The 19251-nt window shown below is 43.9% G+C and overlaps 1 protein-coding gene across 6 annotated transcripts in view; it reads left to right on the forward strand.

Moving 5' to 3' along the window:
• The window catches only part of scn8aa (sodium channel, voltage gated, type VIII, alpha subunit a), a 171664-nt gene that overhangs the window by 85584 nt on the left and 66829 nt on the right, over positions 1–19251 (forward strand). For 4 of the 6 annotated variants that reach the window (XM_061747434.1, XM_061747424.1, XM_061747414.1 and 1 more), the window contains 3 exons: positions 4794–5000; positions 5073–5354; positions 18573–18887. In XM_061747434.1, the coding sequence (XP_061603418.1) occupies positions 4794–5000; positions 5073–5354; positions 18573–18887 (804 nt within the window). The remainder of the gene's footprint in view (positions 1–4793; positions 5001–5072; positions 5355–18572; positions 18888–19251) is intronic. The other 2 variants (XM_061747454.1, XM_061747445.1) reach the window with 1 other exon arrangement.

Here is a 19251-nt window from a genome sequence, read left to right on the forward strand (position 1 = left end):
GTTCCACTAACATGTGTATGTGTTCACTGTGATGGGTTAAATGCAGAGAACAAATTTCGTGTGCATGCATGCATGTTCATGACAATAAAAGATGATTCTTCTTAATTCTTCTTCTTCTTCTTAATGAGTCTATTTAAATGACTTGTTCATTTACTGTATAGGTCACTGATGGTGTAGTGGTACACTCGCCTGACTTTGGTGCAGGCAGCGTGGGTTCAGTTCCCACTCAGTGACGGTGTGAATGTGAGTGCGAATGGTTGTCCGTGTCTATATGTGCCTTGCGACTGACTGGCGACCAGTTCAGGGTGTAGTCCGCCTTTCGCCCGAAGTCAGCTGGGATAGGCTCCAGCGTCCCGCGACCCTAACCAGGATAAGCGGTGTTGAAAATGGATGGATGGATCTACTGTATATACTTGTGTACTTAATTGCTCAAAAAATTATATTTACAATCAATAATGTGTCTTTGTAAAATCACTGCTCTAGTCAGATCATGTATTCTAATCAGTCCGGTCAAACCAACATTACAACATGACGGAAATAATGGGTGCTAACTTACTGTAATTAAATTCCTTTATTATAATTAAATTACTTCACGCACACCAAAACTTCAGCGCATGATTCCAGAGAATGCCTGCATGTTTTACAAACGTTTGTGCTAGCACTAGCTTGCTTGGCTACATAACGTTTTGTTGCCTGCTTGCGAGCGGTATCATATTAAAAGTATGTAAAAATACCTAAAGCATGCCTGAAACAAACGTCCTCTCCCGAGCACCGGTGACCACCAACACACGTTTTCCCCCATTTTGTTCTTATAAACACACGGCGCGATCCATTATTGTTGTTGTCGCCATGGTAACAAGTGTATCCGGTCGCGTTTGAGTTGACAAGATAAACCCCAGTGATCGTAGAAGACGGGATGCTGTGGTATCGAAATACAATATTTTATTGGAGTAGTCTGACATCGTGAAAGACCAATCAAGATCGTGTCTTGTAGTTTGATTCACGCATTACATGTCTGTCTCACACTGCCGACATCTTTTTTTAAATTTTTTTTATTAACTTTATTTGTTGTCAGATATTTATAGTTCTACGTCAAAAGACACGCGACAAGGCTAAAAATAAACTAGATTTTGGATTCAAATATACTGTACACGATGGCGACGCGGAGTAAATGTCTTTTGCAGAGCCGATCAATGACGTCATTGATCGGATCGGGTCCCCTTGATCCCCTTGATCATTTTCAAGGGGAGACAGGTCTGGACTGCAGGCAGGCCAGTCTCGTACCCGCACTCTTTTACTACGAAGCCACGCTGTTGTAACACATGCAGAATGTGGTTTGGCATTGTTTTGCTGAAATAAGCAGGGGCGTCCATGAAAAAGACGTTGCTTGGATGGCAGCATATGTCTCCAAAACCTGTATGTACCTTTCAGCATTAATGGTGCCTTCACAGATGTGTAAGTTACCCATGCCATTGGCACTAACACAGCCCCATACCATCACAGATGCTGGCTTTTGAGCTTTGCGTTCATAACAGTCCGGATGGTTCTTTTCCTCTTGGGCCCGGAGAACACGACATCCGCAATTTCCCAAAACAATTTGAAATGTGGACTCGTCTGACCACAGAACACTTTTCCACTTCGCATCAGTCCATCTTAGATGAGCTCGGACCCAGAGCAGCTGGCGGCATTTCTGGGTGTTGTTGATAAATGGATTTTGCTTTGCAAAGTAGAGTTTCAAGTTGCACTTACGGTTGTAGCACCGAACTGTATTTACTGACATTGGTTTTCTGAAGTGTTCCTGAGCCCAGGTGGTGATATCCTTTACACATTGATGTCGGTTTTTGATGGAGTGCCGCCTGAGGGATCGAAGGTCACGGGCATTCAATGTTGGTTTTCGGCCTTGCTGCTTACATGCAGTGATTTCTTCAGATTCTCTGAAACTTTTGATGATATTATGGATCGTAGATGATGAAATCCCTAAATTCCTTGCAATTGTACGTTGAGGAACATTGTCCTTAAACTGTTCGACTATTTTCTCACGCACTTGTTCACAAAGAGGTGAACCTTGCCCCATCTTTGCTTGTGAATGACAATTCAGGGAAGTTCCTTTTATACCCAATCATAGCACCCACCTGTTCCCAATTAGCCTGTTCACCTGTGGGATGTTCCAAACAGGTGTTTTATGAGCATTCCTCAACTGTCTCAGTCTTTTTTTAAACCTGTCCCAGCTGTTTTGGAACGTGTTGCAGCCATAAAATTCCAAGTTAATGATTATTTGCTAAAAACAATAAAGTTGATCAGTTTGAACATTAAATATATTGTCTTTGTAGTGTATTCAATTAAATATAGGTTGAACATGATTTGCAAATCATTGTATTCTGTTTTTATTTGTTTAACACAACGTCCCAACTTCATTGGAATTGGGGTTGTATTTTTTCCCAAATCTTCTCTTATTTTGAATTTGATGAATGCAACACGTTCCCAAAAACCTTGGACAGGGGCTGGGGAAGTTGAGGAATGCTAAAAAAAACCCACACCTGTTTGGAACATTCCACAGGTGAACAGATTAATTGGAAACAGGTGAGTGTTACTAAAGAAGCATCCACAAAGGGCTCAGTTGTTCACAAGCAAGGATGAGGCGAGGTTCACCACTTTGTGAACAACTGTGTGAACAAGTAGTCCAACGTTAAATAAATATATTTCTCTATGCACAGTTGCAAGGAATTTAGGGATTTCACCGGCTATGGTCCATAATATCATCAGAAGATTTAGAGAATCTGGAAAAATCACGTAAGCGGCAAGGCCAAAAACCAACATTGAATGCCTGTGACCTTCGATCCCTCATGCGGCACTGCATTAAAAACTGGGATCGTTGTGAAAAGGATCAGGCTCAGGAACACTTCAGGAAACCATTGTCAATTAAGACAGTTCGTCACTACATCTACAAATCACATGCAAGTTAAAACTCTACCATGCAAATTGAAAGCCATATATCAACAAAACACGGAAACGCCCCCACCCTCTCTGGGCCCAAGCTCATGTGAAACACTGACTCAAAGTGGAAAGGTATGCTGCGGTCTGACGAGACAAATTGTTTTTGGAACTCATGGACGTCGTGCCCTCCGGGACAAAAAGGAAAAGGACCATCCGGATTGTTATCGGCCCAAAGTTCAAAAGCCAGCATCTGTGATGGTACGGGGGTGTGTTAGTGCCCCACGGCATGGTTAACTTGCACATCTGTGAAGGCACCATTAATGCTGAAAGGTACATACAAGTTTTGGAGCAACATATGCAGCCATCCAAGCAACATCTTTTTCAGGGACATCCCTGCTTATTTAAGCAAGACAATGCCAAGCCACATTCTGCATGTGTTACAACAGCGTGCCTTCATGGTAAAAGAACCATGGTGCCTGTGAGCAGTCCAGACCCGTCTCTCATTAAAAATTTGTGCCACATTATGGAGTGCAAAATAAGACAACGGAGACCCCGAACTGTTGAGCAATTTAAGATGTACATCAAGCAGGAATAGGAAAGAATTGTACCAACAGAGCTTCAGCAATTCGTGTCCTCAGTTCCCAAACAACTATTGAGTGTTGTTAAAAGGAAAGGTGATGATACACAGTAGTAGACATCCCCCAGTGCCAGCTTTTTTAGAACGTGTTGGAGGCGTCAAATTCAAAATGAGTGAATTTTTGCAAAAAAAAAAACAATGAAGTTTATCAGTTTGAACATTGAATATATTGTCTTTGTAGTCCATTCAATTAAATATAGGTTGAAAAGGGTTTGCAAATCTTGCCGTGAGGCTTACTACAACCTCTGAAGCGCGGATTTGATAGGGAACGCCTACATTTTAAGGTTACTCCACCCAGAGTGCGTATCTGGCATGAAGGTGCGTGAATGACAGACTTCAGCTGATGGGAGAATCTACGCAGCCAGAAAAGCGCGCAGCTGCGTGCCTTTTCCCCTCGTAAGCATATTGGAGAATGTGGCCCCATGTCCATGACTGTGAACATTAACCACATCAAAATGATTGCTTACCAAAAGAGAAACAGTTTCCAAATGCTCTTACTTAGCCAAGTTGACTTCAACTTTGTAGCCCATTTTCACTATATGAACAAAAGTAATGGGACAAATGCCCTTTTTCACTTTGTGGACAAAAGTAATGGAACACTACAACAATACCCAGTCATGATATGACATATTGTTAAGAGGGGCACACACATCCTGATTTTTAACATCTTAACCGATTTTTAAGATGTGACAGACCCCACATATAAGGACATTATTAGTGCCTGGCAACAGCACCAGCTTCAGTGACCTTCCTCGTTGGCCAATGTTCCATTTCACATCACAATCACAGAGTCTGTGGCTTGGCCAAACTGTCTTTTTCCACACTCAAAGATATTCCATCATAAATATTGAACTCTTTAACATTCACAATTGTCGGCCCCGACAGTATTCCCTGCAGACCAGGCAGGTAAACTCACTATTAGCAAACCCTACACCACAGGACAATTGCTCAGGCTAATCTTTTAGAGACATTCAATAATCGGGCCTTTGCTGATTTTGATTGCGAGAGGGGGGGAAATGTTCAAATGTCGGTTGTGTACCCCGCTTAACTCACTACTAACTCAACTGACCATGTCAATGTGATGTAGTGACATCCGGATCCAGTGATTCCACTTGACATGTTGGAGTCTAGGGCCTTTTAAAAACAACAGTAGCTGTTAAACCTCTACAGTGTCTTTTCCCCACTAACAGAAATCATCATTTCAATGTATCCCTCACAACAGACACTGAGGGCGGCAGGAAAGACCTACATGATCTTCTTTGTGTTGGTGATCTTTGTGGGTTCTTTCTACTTGGTGAACCTGATCCTGGCTGTGGTGGCCATGGCCTACGAGGAGCAGAACCAAGCCACCATGGAGGAGGCCCAGCGGAAGGAGGAGGAGTTTAAGGCCATGCTAGAGCAGCTCAAGAAACAACAGGAAGAAGCTCAAGTCAGTATCTTTTGGGAGAAAGTCATGCCGCTGTTACTGTTAGATGCTATTAATGCTTATGTTTATCGTTAGACTGCTGCCATGGCAACCTCAGCTGGAACAGTATCAGAGGATGCGGTCGAGGATGACGGGGGAGGGCAGCTGTCATGCAGTTCTTCTGAGATGTCCAAGCTCAGCTCCAAGAGTGCCAAGGAGCGGCGCAACCGTAAGAAGAAGTGGCGCCAGAAAGAGCAAGAGAAGGAGAAAGGTGACAGCGAGAAGTTTGTCAAGTCCGAGTCAGACGACGGCAGCAAGAGGAGCCGCTTCCGCTTTCCCGATAACCGCCTGGGTCGAAAATCTTCCATTATGAACCAGGTGAGGAGCACATCTCTGATGTCTGTCCAGAGTGGTACCTTCAAGTTCTATCACAATCCATTCTGTGATGCTGGTGCAACTTCCAATTTAGTCAACATTTAAAACAACATTTCTCATTCCATTGCAATAATATTGTTACCACCATAAAACCTTTAACTGGTAAGGGAATGTTTTAGGCTACATTTCAACATTATCTATTGTCATATAATTATAATAATTAGTAATAATAATTAGTTAAGCAGTCAGTATTAATCTGTTAAAAGCAATGATACACCCTTTAAGACTCATTAACCTGTAATAACGATTGAGGAAAGGTAAGAAGCTTTCTTTAACACCAGTATAAAATGAAATCCCCACGCATGTCATGTAAAAGATTAAAACATAACACACAAAGAAACGACACTATCTTTTGGTAAGCATATCACAGCTAATCTGCCGCAAAGCTACCGTAGCAGTCTACCTTCACTCAGTCATATTCTTCTTCTTCTTTTTCTGTGGTGGTGTGTTTCAGAGAAGTGTGAGGGAGAGTTGGAAGGAAAATTTTGTATATTTATGTAAATACATGTTTTCTCACAGTGTGATTATTGTATCTTCACGGTGTAGGCTTTTGTGTATTAATAGAGGTTAGGTTTTTTTTTTTTGTAAGGTTTTGTCCGTGCCTCGTGGCGAGGATGGCGCCGCCTGAGACGCCACCGTCTCTGAGGCACGGCGTGCGGATTGTGCCACAGCCTAGCTTCACGGTGGAGCAAGTGCTGCTGGCTGTTGGCGAACAGGTGGGATATATGCATATCTCACATGCATCCCGCATGAATAAAGCGGTGGTCGTGTTTTTCAAGCAACAAAAACATGTAACGGAACTTATAGAGAATGGATTAATTCTAAATGACGAGTTTATCCCAGTTTCCCCGCTGGCCGTACCGTCAACACGGATCACTGTTTCGGGCGTCCCTCCGTTTATTTCGAACGAGGCGCTGGAACGGGAGCTGAAGCGGTTTGGTAAGTTTGCTAGCGGATTTCGTAATGTTGGGTTAGGATGCAAAAATGAAAAACTGAAGCATGTTCAGTCTTTTAGACGACAGGTTTTCATGTTTTTAGACTCTCAGACGCAGACGTTGGATGTTTCTTTCCGTGTTCGTCATGAGGAAGGAATGTATATGGTGTATGCAAGCTCGGGAAGCATCAAATGTTTTGAGTGTGGAGATGTTGGTCATAAACGGGTGGCGTGCCCGCATAACAATGCTACAGTGAGACCTGCTGTTGTTGATAGCCTCGAGGATCACGCCCAGGGAGGTCCGGTTGTGGACGGGGTCTTTGACGTTGAGGAGCGGACGGCTGAGCCTGACTCCGTTGGAGTGGGCCCCATGAGTGTGAATGCCGTCTCGACGGCGGAGGTAGCCCTTGCTGAAAGCCGTGGATCGGTGGCGGCGAAGGTAGAGGGACAACGTGCTATTATTGAGAATGATGAAAGTCAGAATGACAGGCAAATTATAGAACAGAATAGTATTGTTGATCGGATGAAAATGGCACAGGCTAGTGATGTGAGACAGCAGCTGAAGGCTGCTGACAGGGTAAACACTGATGATGATATAGTAGACCAGGTTCAGCATGATTATGGTAGCCAGGCTATGGGGCTGGAGACTGATGGTGACTCTGATGGTGCTTCAATTGCTGACAGCGTTTCCCAGAGTAAGGATTTATACCCTTTGAAAGAATTAGATGAGTTTTTGGAGGATACATTCGGTAAAACGGTTGATGTACAAGAATATTTTCCAGATGTTAGAAAGTTTGTGAAGACTGTGAGTACCCTACAAAAGGTGGTAGGAACAGACTTGCTTGATGACAAGAAGAGATATTGCCTGAGGAAGCATGTGACTGCTGCTAGGAAAATTTTAAGTGGTAAAAGACAGAAAAAATTTAAAGTTGATTATTAAATTAGAAATGGAACTACAACACTGGGTGTTTTCTCTGCTGTTGGCTTTTGGCTGGTTGTTTTTCTCTCTCTTTTATGAATATGAATTCTTTACGTGTTGCATCCTTAAATATTAACGGGGGTAGAGATGCACAGAAGAGGGCGCGAGTGTTAGAAATCCTAAAACAAAAAAGAATAGATATCGCTATGTTGCAAGAAACACACAGTGATAATTTAAATGAAACGGACTGGGGGCTATGTTGGGGCAGTCAGTACGTTCTCAGTCATGGCTCTAATCTTAGTGCGGGGGTCGGTATATTATTTAGTCCCACTTTTAGTGTTAATGTTTTAGCGATCACAGAAATAGTTGCAGGGAGGATTGTAATGGTTAAAGCAGAAATCCAAAACATTATGTTTAAATTTGTGAATGTATATGCACCAAATTGCGGGCGGGACCGTTTGAGTTTATTCAAAGTACTGAAGGAAAATTTGGACAACTGTGATAAAGGAGAATGTGTTTTAGTTGGGGGGGACTGGAACTGTTGCACCGATCCCGCTTTAGATAGAATAGGACAGGAGCTCCATACCCAGTCATCCTGTTTCTTGTCAAAGATGACCAAGGAGTTGGATTTAGATGATGTGTGGAGGACAAAGCATCCGACCGACAGACAATATACCCGAATGAAAGCTTTTGATGCCGTGGTTACTGCAGCCAGATTAGACAGATTTTATATGTCTGTGGCTTTTAACACCAGGGCAATTAATTGAAATGAGAAGGCTAGCGGTGGATTTCTACTCCAACCTGTTTGAGGCAGAAAGGTGCGATGGAAAGGCTACAGAGACACTACTTCAGGGTGTCCCTCAGCTGGGATCTGATGTACAAGATGTCCTGGGTTCTGACATTACTCTGAAGGAATTGACTACTGCGGTGACCCAGTTGACCTCTGGTAAGGCCCCAGGTTTGGATGGAATACCAGCAGATTTCTATAAACACTTCTGGAATATAATTGGGATTGACTTGTTGGAGGTTTTCAAGGACTCCTTTGGGAGAGGGATTCTTCCAGCTTCCTGTCGGCGTGCGGTGATCTCTCTTCTGCCAAAAAAGGGGGATTTAACTTTGCTCAAGAATTGGAGACCTGTTGCCTTACTATGTACGGACTATAAGATTTTATCCAAAGTTTTGGCAAATAGACTAAAAGTTTATATGGACATTGTAATTGGTGAAGACCAGTCGTACTGCATCCCTGGCAGATCTTTGTTGGACAATTTATTTTTAATGAGAGATATTTTTGATGTGTGCCAGGCATACGGTGTTGATGTAGGCATTATTTCTATTGATCAGGAAAAAGCATTTGATCGGGTGGATCTTTCGTTCTTATTTTCCACATTGCGCGCATTTGGAGTTGGGGAGCATTTTGTATCATGGGTGAGACTCCTGTATGAGAGTGCATGTTGTGTAGTTAAGGTTGGGGGAGGACTGAGCAGACCAGTCGTGGTCGGGAGAGGGATTAGACAAGGCTGTCCTATTTCGGGACTATTGTATAGTTTTGCTATCGAGCCTCTCCTATTGAGACTTAGGAAAACTTTGAAAGGTCTATGTCTGCCAGAGATGACTTATAGCCTTCCCATAGTCGTGTCAGCCTATGCTGATGACATTACTGTAATGGTCCAGGGACATGGGGACATAGAGGCACTGAGAGAAAGTCTCATGCTGTGTGAAAAGGCTTCTTCAGCTAAGATAAATTGGGAAAAGAGTGAGGCATGTTGGGTTGGTAATCCAACACAGGCGACTGCGTATGGTCTCCCTGGTGGCCTTACATGGGGAAATAGTGGGTTGAGAATTCTGGGGTTTTATTTGGGTGACGACAAGATGGTTGCTAAAAATTGGGAGGGAGTGCTGGGAAAAGTGCAAGCTAAGTTGTCTAGATGGAAATGTTTGCTACCTCAGCTGTCCTACAGGGGAAGAACTCTGATTGTAAACAATCTCGTCGCCTCTCTTTTGTGGCACAGACTTCAGGTGTTAGCACCCCCACCAGGACTGATTAAACAGCTACAGAAGATGCTGGTGGACTTTTTCTGGTCTGGTCATTACTGGATGAGAGCGTCAGTCCTGCTACAATGAGAAGCGCTTTCAGGGAGGCAGGGATTGTGAAGATGGGACACCTAATGAGGACATCCCCAGAGACAATGGCTGAGAAGACTGGTGTCCACTCCAACCGGGTTCTACAGGGTCTGGTGAAGGAGGTGTGGCAGTCGCTGTCAGAAAAACACCAGGACTTTATACGGAACAGTGATTTAGCTCACCAGTGGAGTGAGGGGGCTGAGTACGTTTTTCCTCCTCTTGGCGTGATTCCTGCTGGTGGGGAATGGAGGGAGCAATGTGGAATCGTACTGTCCCTAAAAACTCCAAAACTTGGGAATTTCAGCTCTTGTAGTGGAAAGCGGCTGTATGAGAGTTGTGTAAAGGTGCTGAACAATGGATCGCTCACTGGAGTCAGAGAGTCGAGGTGGACAGAGGTGTTTGGTTCGGAATTTTCCCCAAAAGGAAGCTGGTGGGTCCTGTATAAACCTCCTGTTGAAAAACGGATGGGTGACATCCAATGGAGGATTATACATGGAATAATAACTACGAACAGATACAGAGGACACTTTGACCCTAGCACTGGGGAAGGTTGTCCATTTTGTTTACACCCAGAGACATTGGACCACTTAGTGCTTCTATGTCCCCGGTTGGATGTTTTCTTTAAAATGTTAAAGGAGTGGGTGGAGGGGTTGGGAGAGGTTTTCTCTTTCCATCTTTTTTATTTTTGGACCAACTTATTCCAGAAAAAGAAAGAAAACTGTGGTGTTAATGAATTTTATGTTTGCAAGTGCTAAATTGGCTATATGGAAAAGTAGAAAAAACAAGATTGTTGGAGCTAGTTGGACTGATCCGCTTTACTGTTTGAGAGGGTTGGTGGCAGCCCGTTTAAGGGTGGAGCACACCTTTTATACGGTTACCAATAATCTGGAGGATTTTGTGGCTCGGTGGGCTATTGGGAATGTTTTGTGTTCAGTAGATGAATATGGATGTTGAATTTTTAATTTTTCTTTTTATTTATTTTGTGTAATTTTTCATTTGTTTTTGTTTTGTTTTAATTATCCATCCATCCATTTTCTGAGCCGCTTCTCCTCACTCGGGTCGCGGGCGTGCTGGAGCCTATCCCAGCTGTCATCGGGCAGGAGGCGGGGTACACCCTGAACTGGTTGCCAGCCAATCGCAGGGCACATAGAAACTAACAACCATTCACACTCACAGTCATGCCTACGGGCAATTTAGAGTCTCCAATTAATGCATGTTTTTGGGATGTGGGAGGAAACCGGAGTGCCCGGAGAAAACCCACGCAGGCACGGGGAGAACATGCAAACTCCACACAGGCGGGGACGGGGATTGAACCTCGCACCTCAGAACGAAAGTGAAATCAGGAATTCCAAGAATTTGAATACTGTGAAGAAATCACCGTTTACTTCTCAGTTTTTGTACAAAAAAAGAGAAAGGAATTAGGGTCACATTAAATCAATTAAAATATGTTACTTTCAAAACGTTATGTTAATCATCAATACTTGGTTGGGAATCCCTTTGCTTTAATCACTGCCTCAATACGCTGTGGCATTAACTCCCAGGCAATGCCACAGGCTGATTGGCTCAGCCTGTGGCATTGCCTGGGAGTTATGGAAGCCCAGATTTCTTCTTTGTTTTTGGGTCATTTTCCTCTTGACAAGACCCCATAGTTCTCAATGAGGTTTAGATCCGGTGAGTTGGCTGGCCAGTCAAGCCCTGTGATGGCAAGGGCATCAAACCAGGTTTTGGTGCTTCTTGCGGTATGGACAGGGGCCAGGTCCTGCTGGAAGATTAAATCTGAATCTCCATACAGATCTTCAGCAGAAGGATTCATGAAGTCCTCTAAAACATTCTGGTAGTCCGTTACAGTGACCTTGGATTTAAGAAAGGAGAGTTTACCAACACCTGCACTGAACATTGCACCCCAAATTATGACTGACTGCGGCTATTTGACACTGGACCGCAAGCAGCTTGGGGTCAGTTCTTCACCCGTCTTCCTCCAAACCTTTGGAGCTCTATTCCCGAATGAAAGGCACACTTTACTTTCATCGGAAAAGAGAACATTGGACCACTGGCCAACAGTCCAGTCCTTCTTCTCCTTGGCCCAGTTGAGACTCTTCCTACGTTGTCTCAGGCTCAGGAGTGGCTTGACCCGAGGAACCCGACAGTTGTAGCCTATCTCCCGGATGCGTCTGAATGTGGTGGTTTTTGAAGCTGTGACTCCCGTCTAATTCCACTCTGATAATCCGCTGAAGCCCACAGTCATCTCTTTTGCTGCTGCATCTTCTCCTACCACATTTTGTCCTTCCACTAGACTTTGATATGCTTGGACACAGCGCTCTGTGAACAGCCAGCCTCCTTAGCTCTGAACCTTTGTGGCTTACCCATCCTATGGAGGGTATCAATGATGGTCTTCTGGCCAGTTGACAAGTCTGCAGTCTTCCCCATATTGAACCCAACTGAGACAATTGAACCAAACTGAAGCAATTTAATGACACCTGGGGAAACCTGTGCAGGTGCTTTGAGTTTAGTAGATGATAGTGTGTGACATTCAGTTTAAAACATTTATGGCCTGCAAAATTTGAGCTGATTTCTTCACAGTATTCGAATTTTTCTGAATTCCTGATTTCGTGGGTTTTTCTGAGCTGGAAGCCCAAATTATGTAAAAATAAACAAATAAATACTTGAAATTATTTAAATTGTGGGGCCTGAATCTATAATCTATGAAAATTTAAAGTTTTGAATGGAATTATGGAAATAAATTCCAGTTTCTCCATTGGCTGTACATCAACATGGATCACTCAGTCGGGTGTCCACCCGTTCATCCCGGACTAACCGCTGGAACGGGAGCTGAAACATTTTGGTAAATTTGCTAGCGTTTTTCGTAACATTGGGCTAGGATGTAAGGATGAAAAACTGAAGCATGTTCAGTCACTTAGACCAGTGATTCCCAACCAGTGTGCCGGGGCACATGAGTGTGCCGTGAGCGCTCTTCGGGTGTGCCGCAGGAAATTATCAAATTTTACTTAATTGCTCAAGAAATTATTTATTTCCAAGAAATAATGTATCTTTTTTCATCTATTTATGCCAGTGAGGCATAGTGACAGACAGAACAAATAAATGCTCTTCTATTAGATGGCAGGAAGTACATATAACAAATGTATCCACTTTTTGTGACATTTTTGTTTGTGGGTGTGCCGTGAGATTTTTCAATTGTAAAATATGTGCCTTGGCTCCATGAAGGTTGGAAATCACTGACTTAGACGACAGGTTTTCATATTCTTATATTCGCCGACTCAGACGTTGAATGTTTACTTCCGTGTTCGTTACGAGGAAGCAACGTATATGGTGTATGTGAGCTCGGGAAGCATTAAATGTTTTGAGTGTGGGGATGTTGGTCATAAAAATGCCACAGTGAGACCCGCTGCTGACAGCCACGAGGATCACGCTCAGGACGAGAAAGTAGAGGAAACACATACTATTATTGAGAATGTTGAACACAAGAATGCCGTGTATATTACAAAACAGAATAGCGCTGTTGATCAGATAGAAATGGCATAGGCTAGTGATGTGAGACAGCAGCTGAAGGCTGCTGACAATGCAAACACTGATGATCTCTGCATAACAGAGCAGGCTGGGCATGTTGATGGTACCCAGGCTATAGGGATAGAGACTGATGGTGAGAACTGTGCTTCAATTGCTGACAGTGTTTCCCAGAGTAATGATCTGCACCCTTTGAAATAAATACTCTAGATGAGTTTTGGGAGGACACCTTTGGCCAAATGGTTGATGTACAGTTTGTACAGACAGTGAATACTCGACAGAAGGTGGTAGGAACAGATTTGGTTGATGACAAGGAGAGATATTGGCTGAGAAAGCATGTAACTGCTGCTAGAAAAATTCTGAGTGGTAAAAGGAAGAAGTAAATGAGAGTTGATCACTAAATTAAAAATGTCATAACAACACTGGGTGTTTCCTCTCTGCTGTTGTTTATTGACTGCTTGGCTTGATATGATGCTAACTTCAGATTCTGCAGAAATTAGGAGGCTAGCGGTGTCTTTCGACTCCTATTTGAGGCGGAAAGGTGTGATGGTTATGCTACTGAGAAACTACTTCAGGGCCTGCCTCAGCTGGGTTCTGATGCACAAGATGTCCTGGCCGCTGATGTCACTCTGAAGGAACTAACGACTGCAGTGACTCAGATGACCTCTGGAAAGGCCCCAGGGTTGGATGGAATACCAGCAGACTTCTTTAAAGAACTTCTGGAATATAATTGGGATAGACTGGTTGGAGGTTTTTAAGGAGTCTTTTAAAAAAAAAAGAGACTCTTCCGGCTTCCTGTCAGCATGCGGTGATCTCTCTTATGCCAAATAAAAGGGGGATTTAACATTGCTCAAGAATTGGAGACCTGTAGCCTTACTATGTACAGACTATAAAATGTTGTCCAAGGTTTTACCAAACAGACAAAGTTTATATTTACACTGTAATTGATGCAGACCAGTCGTACTGCGTCCCTAACAGTTCCTTGTTGGACAATTTATTTTTAATGAGAGACATTTTTTATGTATGTAAGGCCACCGGTATTGATGTAGACATCATCTCCATTGACCAAGAAAAAGCATTTGACTGTGTGGATCATTCTGCTTTATTTTCCACATTGTGAGCATTTGGTGTTGGGGAGCTTTTTCTGTCATGGGTGTACTGCTGTACTGCTGTACAGGATTGCATGTGGTGTGGTCAAGGTTGGGGGCAGGACTGAGTAGACCAGTAATGGTCAGGAGAGGGATTAGGCAAGCCTGCCCAATCTCGGGTCTAGCCTCTCCTATTTAAATGTAGGAACCATCTGAAAGGTCTGTGTCTGCCAGAGATGCCTTATAGCATAGATGCCTTTGATGCTTGGATGACTTTGAACTTTGCTCGAGCTTCTGGAGAGCCTGGAATGTGGTTGTCTAAAGAGCCACTATTCAATAATGCTTTTCTACATTTTAGTGTTTTTTTTTTATCTGGCACTATGAGAAGCGCTATGAGGGAGGCAGGGATTGTGAAGCTGAAACACCTAATGAGGACCTCCCCAGAGACACTGGCTAAGCAGAGTGGTGTCCACTCCAACCAAGTTCTACAAGCTCTGGTGAAACAGGTGTGGCAGTCGCTGTCAGCAAAACACCAGGACTTTATGCAGAACAGTGATCTAGCTGACCAATGGAGTGAGGGGGCTGAGTACATCTTTCCTCCTCTTGGTGTGAATCCTGTTGTGGGGAAATAGAGAGAGTGGAGGGGAATCTTACGGTCCCCCAAAACTCTGCAACTTGGGAACTTAAGCTCCTGTAGTGGAAAGCAGCTGTATGAGAGTTGTGTAAAGGTGCTGAACAATGGGTCCCTCACTGGAGTCAGAGAGTCGAGGTGGACAGAGGTGAAAGAAAATAATAATAATGGTAATAGAAATAAAAATAGGCATACGTAAAGAAAAATAGGACATCGTGTGTTGCTTGAGTAAAAATGAACGTGAATAGGTTACAGCGTGCTGAGCTAGTACAAAGTTTGAATTTGTGTGAAGCTGGCATTTTACCCCAAAATTATTAGGCACTAATTTTGTACATTCTGGCAACGATTGCCATGTTTTACTCACGACCGTAGATCAGTTGGCCCTGGGGATGGTCTGTCTCCGAGCAGCTCAGGAAGAAAGGAAGCAAGTTGTTCTTCACGCGTTCGTTGGGAGAATGCGACCGATTCTCTTCCTGCCTTTTTCATGGACCCACTGGTAGATCAGAGAGCTCACGCTTGGCTGGAAGCGTAACTAACTTTCATCAGGAGCTTCTCTGATTGCCTGGTGGTGGACAAGTAGAGGCCGGGAAGCAGAGTCGCCATCCCAGGATTCGCGTTGGCTCCAACCGTGTGGTTCGAACAAAGGAAGGGGGGAGCCGCTCCGCAGCTGGAGAGATGTTAGCCAGGAGGAACAGAGAACCAACAACCAAGGGAAACAAGAAGCGAGAAGGCGGAAGTCGAGGGTTAAATACCCAGAGGGCATATCTAAGGACAGGGGAAGTGGAGAAGACAATGCCCATCGACTCGGATTTAGTCTACAATTCGGCCCGTAAAGAAAATGGGTTTAAAAATCACATATGAATCTAAAATACTCCCAACTTTGTACTCGTACTCCTAGATCAAGCATATAGAATGATTATCTAAACTTTAGTCTTGGCAAATCAACTAATTGTTCAATACAACATCATTTCATACTGTTTGGCTTCAAATCAAGAGGACAGTCCTCAAAGTCTCGTAGCTGAACCTGTAAATTGACACATTAATGACACAGACATCAAGGCATACATTTTTTGTTTGTTTGTTATAAACGTGGGATTTCAATGTCGACAGGCAGTGTCTCTAACCACCACTCGGGGGTGGGAGGGTAGGAGAGGGTTGAGTTCCATTGCTCAACAGTCATCAATCACTTCCTCCCGCAATCAGCTGTGCAAGTCATGAGTTTTATGGCTCCAGATGATATAAACCAAGTTTCCTGTGTCTTGTGAAAGCAATCTCGCTGGTTGAGGTTCAGGAGGCAGGAATGCAACAGTTTATCAGTTCTTGGGGTTGCCATGACAACCGGGCCATAGTCACTACACTTCTATCAACCTTCTCTTAGGTCTTCCTCTAGCTCTCTTGCCTGGCAGCTTCATCCTAATCATCCTTCTACGAATATAGTCACTAGCTTTCCTCTGGACTTGTCCAAACCATCAAAGTCTGCTCTCTCTAAATTTGTCTCCAAAACATCACACAACCTTGGCTGCCACCTCCACCCTAAACTCCTCTGTCAAAAACTACAGTACACCTTACCACTGTTCTGCTGCCCTCATACATGTCCTGTACTATTCTAACATACTTCTCTACTACTCCAGACTTCCTCATGCAGTGCCATAGTTCCTCTCTGGGTACCCTGTCACAGGTTTTCTCTGGATCTTTCAAATCAAAGTCCTTGTTTCACAAACATTGCTCCATACTGGCTTATTAGTTCAATCAAGCCGACGGCAATGGAATGATAACAGTTAGTAGCAGCCTACTAAAATACAAGTGGTAACAGAACCAAACATGCATGAAGCAACACTTTTGCGTGACTACTGGCGATCATCTTCAACAATTACGACACTAAAACACTGGACAAAAAGTAGTTTGGACACTGCCCGAGTCTTTTCTGCTTCGAATAGGAGTGTGCTGACTTCATGCTAACTTTCTCTAGATATTCTATTTCTTTTACCAACATTGTCGTCATAGAGTAAGTGTTGTAAGCTCATGTGATAAGGTGAACTCCATAAAATGATTTGAACTTTCTGCCATACAACAAAAGTGATGTTCAGTTTTATGTAAACACAGTGAGAGGTTTTTAACCTAAATGTTTGTTGTTGAGGTTTGTGTTTGCAAGACGAAAACACCAGTACCCTCTGCAACACAAGAGGAATTAAAGTTGTGTCTGAGGTTGTACACTGGACATGAATGGCCCACGAGTGCAGAGCTAATGGAATAGTATGACTCATACTCAAAATATTTGTCTTTTTCCTTGCTGTCAGGTGAGCAATGAGCTTGGTATTGAGGGGCGGCAGTGCACCGCTGCGTACAGATGAGCATACAGCGGCCAGATGTGTAGACGTGCCCAGTGCCTACATCCAGGCTCTGAATAATTCACAGTCATGACATGAACGTTTCAGAGGGAGCGATTCTCCAGCTTTGCAAAGGCAGCACTCATATTGTTGTGTAGTGTGGGCTTCTGAAAACAACAAAATGGGACTTATGTAATATGGTGTGCTCGCCTGCATTTGCTGTTCACATTACATTCAGTTGGACCATTGCCAAAACATTTCAGTTGAGCTAGTTGGAGTTTTATTAAAAGCTGGATCAATATTGGCAGGGGTACAGATTTATGTCGTCATGACTCGTGTTCTTTCTCAATGCTTTTTTGGCCGCCTGCTTTTCAGTGTGACCTTGACAGTGTCAACTATCGCTGATTCTATTCTTTCACTTTCTTATGACCTTAATCATGAATGAGTGCGCCTAGGCCTTACAATGGAAAATGCCCCAAAATTCATAGTCTAGCATACTGAATGGAACAGTACTGCTTCGTGGAAACAGGGCCTTATGGTGACAGGCGGGGTACATTCCGGACAGCTCGCCTGTCAATGACAGGATTACCACAAAGAGACAGACAACCATTCACATTCACACCTGAAGTATAGGCTGGATTCAGACTAAAGGTAAACAGCAAGTGCACAATGCCCCATTGCAGTGGCCATAGTACTCTAGGAACAAAGAGTCTCTCCTAAACTGGAAGCTAAGCAGAGTCATTCCTGTTTAGTGCTTGGATGGAAGAGCATGTGGAAATACAAAGTGCTGTAAGCTTACCCAGCCACTTGGGGGGCAGCCTGACTAAGTGCTAGTCACAAGTCCAGATAAACAGGGAGGGTTTGAGTCAGGAAGGGCACCTGTCCATAAAACCTATGCCAAAACGTCTTCCTAAAAGGCCACCCTGAATATGAAAAAAATTTGGAAGAAGCAAAGAAATGCCAAATTCTGACATAGTGCCTTTGTCTATTTACATGTATTTTCAAGTAATCCATATCCAATATCACTGTGTTACTGACGTGTACACGCCCAAATGCAGGTAAATAAATACACTCCGGTGTCAACACGGTGGAGACAAGACAGAAGCATATGAATAGTGCCACTTGGGATGTGTTTATGCATTGTGGGAGGAAGCTGTAGAACCCAGAGTAAACCCACATCCCATCTCTCACCTCACCTGTGTTGTTTCTACTCCCTTCTAGTCTCTCCTTAGCATACCAGGCATACCAGGCTCACCCTTCCTGGTTTGAGTCAGAAAGGGCAGCTGTCCATAAAACCTACGCCAAAACCTCTTCCAAAAAGGCCACCCTGAATATGAAAAAACAAACTTGAAGAAATGCCAAATTCTGACATAGTGCCTATGTCTATTTTCATGTATTTTCAAGTCATCCATATCCAATATCACTGTTTTACTGACTTATACGTGCCCAAATGCAGGTAAATAGCTACACACCAGTGTCAACACGGTGGAGAGAAGACAGAAGCATCTGAATAGTGCCACCTGGGACATGTTTATGCACTGTGGGAGAAAGCTGTAGAACCCAGAGTAAACCCACATCCCATCTCTCACCTCAACTGTGTTGTTTCTGCTCCCTTCTAGTCTCTCCTCAGCATACCAGGCTCACCCTTCCTGTCCCGCCACAACAGCAAGAGCAGCATCTTTAGTTTCAAGGGCCGCGGCAAGGATGTGGGTTCAGAGAACGAGTTTGCAGACGACGAGCACAGCACGGTGGAGGAGTGCGAGGAGCGCCGGGGCTCCCTGTTCAGCCCGTACCGGCGCAGCAGCTATAGCGGCTACCATGGGAAGAGGAACAGCACTGTGGATTGCAACGGCGTGGTGTCGCTCATCGGCCCCGGGCCTGGTGGACGCCTTCTGCCTGAGGTGAAAATAGATAAGGCAGCTACTGATGACAGTGTAAGGAAGTTAATGAGTAGACCTATCTAGGCATGGACCCCCCACCCCTGCCCCTCTCGTCCTTTCCTCTTCTGATCTGTCACCTTTGTAAATCCGTATGTATCTCTTGGCTCAGCGCTCGCCCTGTCCGCCCCCTTCTCCTCACCCAATGCCTGCAGTGTATGCTGCCCTCCATAGTAAAGCAAAGGACAGTGTCATTCATAAACATACTTAAGGCAGCCCTACATTTGATAGGTTAGTGAAAGTGGGTTTGTTACTGACTTTTGGGCAATTTTTATTTGATTCACAATTCTGAATTTCAGTGTGGGATGCAAAAAGATTAGTAATTCTCAATTGACACCTTCAATTTTTGACAATACACTAC

The sequence above is a fragment of the Phyllopteryx taeniolatus genome, chromosome 1 (assembly GCF_024500385.1).
Source record: "Phyllopteryx taeniolatus isolate TA_2022b chromosome 1, UOR_Ptae_1.2, whole genome shotgun sequence".
NCBI classification, from domain to species: domain Eukaryota; kingdom Metazoa; phylum Chordata; class Actinopteri; order Syngnathiformes; family Syngnathidae; genus Phyllopteryx; species Phyllopteryx taeniolatus.